This window comes from Lacerta agilis, chromosome 14 (assembly GCF_009819535.1).
Source record: "Lacerta agilis isolate rLacAgi1 chromosome 14, rLacAgi1.pri, whole genome shotgun sequence".
Taxonomy (NCBI): Eukaryota; Metazoa; Chordata; class Lepidosauria; order Squamata; family Lacertidae; genus Lacerta; species Lacerta agilis.
Window position 1 is genome coordinate 4,572,968 of NC_046325.1, and position 7,938 is coordinate 4,580,905.

The 7,938-nt window shown below is 47.9% G+C and overlaps 1 protein-coding gene across 1 annotated transcript; it reads right to left on the reverse strand.

Annotated features, from left to right (window-relative positions):
- Positions 1-394: 394 nt before the first annotated feature.
- TRAPPC1 (trafficking protein particle complex 1) lies at positions 395-7,835 on the reverse strand. Its single transcript, XM_033170485.1, has 5 exons — positions 7,762-7,835; positions 6,281-6,379; positions 2,571-2,641; positions 2,209-2,347; positions 395-529 (listed from the first exon to the last, which is right to left on the reverse strand). Exons 2-5 carry the CDS (start codon positions 6,377-6,379, stop codon positions 401-403), a joined length of 438 nt encoding a protein of 145 aa, XP_033026376.1. The 5' UTR covers positions 7,762-7,835; the 3' UTR covers positions 395-400.
- Between the last annotated feature and the right edge of the window lie 103 nt (positions 7,836-7,938).

Below are 7,938 nucleotides of genomic sequence, written 5' to 3' on the forward strand. Positions count from 1 at the left end.
GGATGAGGCAAAGCTCTATAAATAGAAAGGAAGAGGCCTGGGCTGGCAAAGGACTGTGTGTCATGCTCAGCAGGGAAAGAAAGAGTGGCTCTTGGGGTCCCAACCAAAGGGGAATACGCAATGGGACAAAAGATGGAGCTGTGGGTCAAGGGACATGTGGGGGAGGAGGGAACAGAGGAAAGCACTGTGGAGAAAGCTGCTGTATCCAAGCTCAGAGTCCTGGTTTGGGCCGCAAGTCCGTTACGGTTGGGGTGCAGGGAATGAGTGTCGTTCTGACGATGGCACACCCAGCAGAGGAAGTGCCAAGCTTGCTGCCAGACACTACTCCACGTGCATCGTGGGAACTGTAGTATTTACAGCATGGAACGGGAAAAGGCCAACACCCACCCACCCACACCACTTAGCCTGCCCGTGCCGAGAAGAAGGGCAGCCCACGGATGAAGGTGTCCAGCTTGCTCCGAAAGAGCTCGCTCTGGATGTTCTCGTTCAAGCTGCACAGAGGGTTTTTGACCACATACTCCACGTAGATCTAGGGAGGAGATGGAAGAAGCTGAGTAAGAGGAGGATCACGAGGTCAGTGAGATGAGAACACCCCTCCTCTCCCCTCTGGACCCCAAATGAAACCGCTTCAGGGGAATGAAAACCAAACATTGGGAGATCTGCCGCTCCAAAAAAGATTTCTATTTTGACTAACCCCCGTGACTTATGTTTCGTTCTTACTTTGGGATCATTCGCACTTGCCTTCTCTCTGGACAGCAGCTGACACCCTAAGAGTACCGCTCTCCCTGCTGCCAACACAGAAGTGGGAAATAAAGGAATCCCGTCCGCTTTGGCATGTTGGCAACCACTGAGTCAAAACAAGTGCTGGAGTGAAGTGCAGCTGGACAAAGAATGCGGCAAATGCACTGGAGGAGATGAATTAAAGGCCCAGAGGAAGCAGGAGCCTGGGCTGCTTTTTGAAAGGCTGCACCCCTAAACCCTAACTTGGTGGTTTTCCAACATCAGGTAACTGCTTTTTAACAAAAAATATACAGAGTTTTGGCCTGACCAGTTGATCTGTTTCACCTGCTGCTACCAGCCTCTCTCATTTTTTTTTACTAAATTTACCCATAAAATATAAAAAGTACACCAACAGAAAAAAATCAGTACTGGGGGAAAATAATAAAATTTAAATACTGCATTCATAATCACTATACAGTCACATTTTGGAAGTCGAACAGAATCCGTTCCAGAAGTCTGTTCGAATTCCAAAATGTTCAGAAACCGAAGCGGAAGCCCCGTCGGACATTTGGCTTCCAAAAGAACGTTCAAAAACTGGAACACTCACTTTCAGGTTTCGATCGTTCAGGAGCCGATTTGTTCAGGAGCCAAGGAGTTCGAGATCCAAGGTATGACTGTACATAAGCCTCCCTCCCCCCACCCTCAATTCTGATAACATGCCCACAGTTAACAAAAATTACCCATGGTTAACTTCTAGCGCTATTAACCAATGGCCTGAAAACAAAACAAACCCTTAGCTCAGCCTTCCCCAGCCTGGAGCCCTCCAGGCAGTTTGAAATGGGGTGGTGGGAGTTGCAGCCCCAAATATCAGGAAGGCAACAGGCTGGTGAGGGTCAAATGAGATCCTCTCTAGAAGTCAGAGGCATATCCCTCTCCCTGCTAATATCCTCATTGTACACAATAATCAGCCTTTCCCAACCTGGGTCCTCAGACATTCTTGGACTAGAAGTCCCATCATACCTGGCAATGCTGTCTAGGAATGATGGGCGTTTGTAGTCCAACAGCACCTAGAGACCCAAGGTTGAGGACGGCTACTGTAGGACACACCCTCCAGGAGGCCTCCAACTGTTGCTGGACTCCCAGCCTCCATCAACCCCAACCAGAGCAACCGAGGGTCAGTGAAAGTGGTGGTGGGCATTGCAGTACAACATCTGGAAGGCGCCAGATTGGAGGAGGCTGGAGGGGAATAACCCCTCTAGGACCTGCGCCTGCTATTCTGCCTTTGCTTATGCGAACACAGCTTTGGTGTTTACGCAGAACCGTTTAGCAAATGAGCGGCAGCAGGTGCCATGCAAGTACTCCTCTTCCTTCACTGCAGAGTCGTTTGGAGGGCATCTGTACACAGGAGAGTGAGCCATCCTAGGGATTATCATGGGATGGGGGGGAGGGCAGGGGAGGAGGCGGCAACCCCCCCCCTCTCCGACTCACATAGCTGTAGATCTGATGCAGGACATCTCGGATGTTGCCCACCCCTAAGTCTGTGTTCATCACCACCTTGAGTCCCGTGGGCGTCTCATAGTAGTGCAGCTTGTACTTGCTGGTCTGGAAGGAGAGGAAACCGTCTTTCCTGGGGTGCAAGGAATTAAGGAGAACTGGAGGAAGGAGATGTCGGACAAAGGCAGCTGACTAAGCCCCCTCCCTCCCTTGCTTCGAAACAAGTTTTACTCCTTAAGTAGATAGTGTTGCCCCCCCCCCCCCCCGGTGAATGAAAAAGCATCCAGTCAAGCTCCCTCTGTCAAAAAACTGCAAGAGTGGTACTTCTGAGGCTGTTGTTTAAGCAGAAAGGATACATGTCCACAGGGCTCATCTTGCTAACGAAGGAGCGGATGGAGAAGAGCATGCCATACATCAGCTTGAACTCCTGCGGGGGAGGGGGGAAGAGGGAGAGAGAGAGAGAGAGAGAGAGAGAGAGAGAGAGAGAGAGAGAATGAACGTGTGCACAGGGAGATCATTCTTTGTCTAGCTCCTTCCCTTTGACCTTACTACTCTATTCAGACTGCCTCAAAGCAAATGTAAAAAAATGTAGTATAAACACCGACAACTGGGAAACACTGGTGTGTTGGACTTTGAAGACACTCGAACTCAGGGCGCAAGGGAGAAACGTGCTAAGAGGAAGGCACGCTTGGCAAATCCAAAACAAAATAAAATAAAAAATTCTTTCCAGTAGCACCTTAGAGACCAACTAAGTTTGTTCTTGGTATGAGCTTTCGTGTGCATGCACACTTCTTCAGATACACAGTGATCAGATATACTTCAGATACACCGTGATCAACTCCCGCCCGGGAACCAATGTCCCCACTGTGGAAAGATGTGTGGGTCCAGAATTGGCCTCCACAGTCACTTACGGACTCCCTGCTAAAACCGTGTTCATGGAAGACAATCTTACTCGGCTACGAGGGATCGCCAAAGTAGAAGCAGGTGAGATTCCATGGCAAGGATGAAGAACTCAGTCATGCTCATTTGCTCTGCTCTGGCGCCACCCTGTGGCTAACCACACAAGGACATTCATGGCACAGAAACCACAGACAAAGCCAACCAAACCCTTAAGAGATAATCAATGCAACTGACAGACATCAGGGCACGATATGTTACAGCAACAGTAGTGCCTAGGAAAGTTAACCCATAACATGTGCAAAGCAGATTTGCATCATAGCCAAAAATAACTCACTAAAAAGACCCAAAATACAAAGTTTTCCTTCTGAAGCTGAATCTAAGAATACTGTATACTGTAGAGATGTTGAGAAGACCTCTGGATTGCACCTCATTTTACAAGATATAAAACGTAAAACACAAATACAAAAAAAAAAACAAAACACAAACAATTCTTATATCAACTTCACATTTTCCCTTTAACATCTTAGGGTGACTTCCCCCGACCTCCCCTTCCGGGGTTTCATTACCATTCATCTTTATGCAGTTTCATAATTTATCATAAATTCATTAACATATTTAATTCCCAATTATTTTATTATCCAATATAATTTCCTTTAATCCTTTATTAAAATCCCAATTACCCCTTTTTATACCAGAAACCTCTAGTTACTTCCCTATAATTTCAAAAATTTCAAACATTACAATATTTTTTCAAATAAACTTTAAAGTTCTTCCAATAGCAGAATTTCCCCAAATGGAGCTTGCTGTTCCCCTGGAAGCTTCAACACTGGAATCAACCTCCCAAATTAGAAAGTGGCTGCTGCTAAAGGGAAACTCATAGTATCATTCAAGCTAGGAAGCTTTTGAACTTTTTTTACTCACACCCTTCCCTCTGCCTGCCCCATGCACGTAACCACCACCACCACAATTTCATGTTTCCCCAGACAGAGCTTGTGTTTTGCACCACGGATTAGTACGGGAGGTAGAAGTGTGATGTTGCTGCACAATCCCCTTCCATGGAAGACTTGCGCTTTACACTTCAGGGTCCCTGACATGCCTGCCACGCTCATGGTGCTAAATGTATCTTACAACAGGCTTGCAAAGTTGCATAGAAGGAAAACATCCTCACATTTCCCCTTCTCCTCTGCTGAATGTGTATTGTCATTCTGTGGCACAAGAATGATTCACCTTTGCTTGCTTACCTGGGGCAGAAGTTTTATCAAGGCAAAACAGCACCTACCCACAGCGCTCTGCTCTCCTCCGAACAATGAAGAGGGCACTCTTAACACTATTTCAACTGTGTGTCCTGATCAGGGGCAAAGCACGTGGGCCTACGAATGACCTCGGACTCGACCGTCCCCTGAAGAGCTGCTGCCAGACACTGTAGACAGTACTGAGTTGCATGGATCCAGGATATAAGGCAGCTTCCTATTCTTTTTCCAGCTAGGGGAGAGATCGCTGCAATAGCATGGTACAGTCATACCTTGGATCTCAAATGCCTTGGCTTCCGAACAAATCGGCTCCTGAACAATCGAAACCCAGAAGTGTGTGTTCTGGTTTTCGAATGATTTTCGGAAGCTGAACGTACAGCGTGGACAGGAGCTTCCTGCAACCAATCAGAAGCCGCGCTTTGGTTTCCGAACGTTTTGGAAGTCAAACGGACCTCCGGAATGGATTCCGTTCGACTTCCAAGATACGACTGTACTTACTCCTGCTTTTGCTCTTCAACGGCAGGGGGAAGGCAGCCAGTGCAAAGCCGTTCCTATCCCTGGCTTGGAGAAGCACTGGAAAGTTAAAGTGGGTTTGCTGGTGGTGGTTTTAAATGGCCAGAAAAGGTAGTCAGGATATCACTGCACAGCCGCTGATTAATCTTTTACTTAGTTAAAGCGTCACACTTTTTAAAAATTACTTGCCAGCTTAGTTATGCCCACTTGGAACAGAGCCATCATTTCAAGGCTCTGCACCACACAAGATTAACAGAGGTAGAAACAAAGTAACTTGCAGAACACTGCAGTTTGGTTTCCCTCACCTCTGAAGAGGCTCCCCCCCCACAAATCTAGGGTGGGTGGGCAGAGATCCCAGTAAGAGACTGGTGCAGTGCATAGTTAAACTATGGAACTCACTCCCACAGGAGGCAGTGATGGCCACCAACCAACAGATGGTTTAAAAAGAGGGTTAGACAAACTCTTGGAGGAGAGGGCTATCAACTGACTCTAGCCATGATGCCTATTGTCTGCTTCCATGGTCAGAGGCAGCAATGCTTCTGAATACCAGTTGCTGGAAACAGCAAGAAAGGAGAAGGCTCTTGTGCTCGGATCCTGTTTGTGAGTTTCCCACTGAAGCATCTGATTGGCTATTGTGAGAACAGGATAGGTCACTGGCCTGATCCAGCAGGGCTCTTCCTATTGGTATAAAAAAAAATGTTCCCTTTCCCTTATGGGGTATTACAGAGCCCATATAGAGTCCTTAAGTGGGTTACCTATCGGTAGGAGAAAATAACAGAAGCGAACCAGATTATACTGAAAAGCAAAGCGGCTAGTAAGCCTGATCTTTATTCAAGGAACTGTTGCAACAAGGTCCCCACTCACCACAAGCATGAGGGAGGAGAAGCCTGAACAATGGTGCGCAAGACTATTGAAATTGCCCACCCTGTAGCCCAAGACCACCCCACAAAACATCATGCATACATCATGGGAGGCGGCGGTCTACAGCAGAAATCCTGTCTGCCAGGATACCTGATAATGGTAACTGACTGCATTACCTAGGCAGACTCGTTATTCTTTTGTAATGGTTAATACTTTAGTTCCTGAATCCAGGTCACTGGCTCACCCTATTCATAACACAAATGCAACTTTAAGACAGGATTTGCAAGCAAAAAGACAATGGGATGGCTTTCCCCATTTGCCTCCCTTACTGCAGAAGAGTATTTGAGGTCATTGGGAGAGTCGAAATGGCCTCAGGATTGCTCTCCGATACTATTTCAGACACATGGTTCGTATATTTAGATATGTGTGCATTTATGAATATTTACTCTATATTTGAGACCTTAGAATTCCTATAACATTATGTTCTTAGCAGGCTTAAGCCTTGCTATCCTGCCCTGCGTATCTCAAGCCTCAAGTCTCACCTCGTCTTTAGAGATGCCGGCTTGCTTCTTCCGGTTCCACTCACTGTAGTGCAGGCAGATTCCATTGCGGTCAAATATGTACAAATTATGCACCGTCATCTGCAAGGAAAGCGAGGAATCCAGCATGCACACCTGGCATGGATATAGAGATCCCACCCATCACCAGGTCCAATTGCTTGTGGAGGCATTTTAGTGGGGTCAGGAAAGGTGTCCACCCCCCACAAGGCATCCCCCCCACCCATGACTTCCTTTTGGGGCACCAAAAAGAGAGGTGTGGCTCTTGGCAGGAGTGGTGCCAGTGATGTTGGCTTCCCAGAAAATTTCCTATGCAACTTAGGGTTAGTTGCACAGGCTAATAGGTGTGCGTAGAAAAAACTGTTTGCCTCAGAAAATTTTCTGATGCCCTGGAGAGTGATCTGTGAATGTTTATTTTTATTGTATTTAGTAAACATTTGAATCAGCCAAGGCTTACCTAATATTTACTTGTAATTGGCAACCATTCACCATTACTAACAAACCTATGAAAACAATTGGGGTGGGTGGGTGGTACAAGGCAGTGAGGGCAAATCCAGCCCACATCTTTGGGTTGCTGCCTGGGCAGAGGTGGGTTGGCAAGCTTGAGAAAGTCCCCTCCATCTTCACTGCCCTAGTGAAGCTGGGCTCGCTGGCATGAGCCACCTGAAACACTCTGACAGCATCGCCTTCAACAGGCCAGGTGGCTCTGGCTTACCCGGTGGTGGCTGCAGCTTTCCCCCTTAGAAAGGTGTGCCACTTTAGGGGGTGAAACTTCATTTTTTGCAGATTTCTTCAGTGGGGGAGTGTTAAAAAGATGCTTTTGGGTGTGAAGCATTTGAACCAGCTATTACTTTTGTGGCTGGACATTGATCTTGGCAAGTCTGTGTTTGATGAAGCACATAAACTGCTTTCAGAAAACATTAATTTTAATTTTACCTCCTAAAAATGTTGGCAATGCTAAGTAACAATAACAATATAAGTGCTTGACAATCATTTTGAATGATTTCTATGCCATTTGACACACTTTTCACTTACCCTGCAAAACTAAATTGTATCACTTTAACCAAAATCTCTTTTGAATTCCCAAGTCATGTTACAACTGTTTAGCACCCCCTCACTTTTGGAATTCGAAAGGGGGCAAATTAAACGCGCCCTACTCCCCTCAACGCTCACTGTGGGGACGGATAGGGGGTGGGCGGGCAGCGGGGACATGGCCGCGGTCAGCCTCCGATTCCCATCAGGCAGTGAGGCCTATGGCCAAGGGGGGCGAGGGTCGCAGCCCAGCCAGTCCTGGAGCCCTACCCACAGTCTCCCCCACCAGCGTTGGGCTAGTTCTGCCCTTGGTGGGGAAGGTCCGGGTGGTCGCCGTTTTGGCCCCTCAGCGGGCTCCCCGTATTGAAGACCCTCCGGGGCCTACAGCCCTCACCCCTACTCCCCACCCCCACCCCTCAGTACGGGAGTCTCACCTTTGTCTCTATGGCAACCCCCTCCCTGCCCGACAGCTTCCGAATCCTCTTACTTCCGGGAGGAGAGAGAGAGAGAGAGCGAGCGGTAGAGCATGTGCGCGCGCTGATTGGTCCCCCGCTCGGCGCGTGCGTGGTCTTGTCACCGCGCTTCTGCCCGCCCGCGTCTCGTTCGGCGGC

Bases quoted from the DNA above. Each gene is read 5' to 3' on its own strand.
- TRAPPC1 (XM_033170485.1), bottom strand. From the start codon at position 6,379: ATGACGGTGCATAATTTGTACATATTTGACCGCAATGGAATCTGCCTG. The intron at 2,642-6,280 runs GTGAGACTTGAG...CCTCCCCCGCAG, and splicing joins CCGGCATCTCTAAAGACGAG to GAGTTCAAGCTGATGTATGG. The intron at 2,348-2,570 runs GTATCCTTTCTG...CTTGCACCCCAG, and splicing joins AAGATGAGCCCTGTGGACAT to GAAAGACGGTTTCCTCTCCT.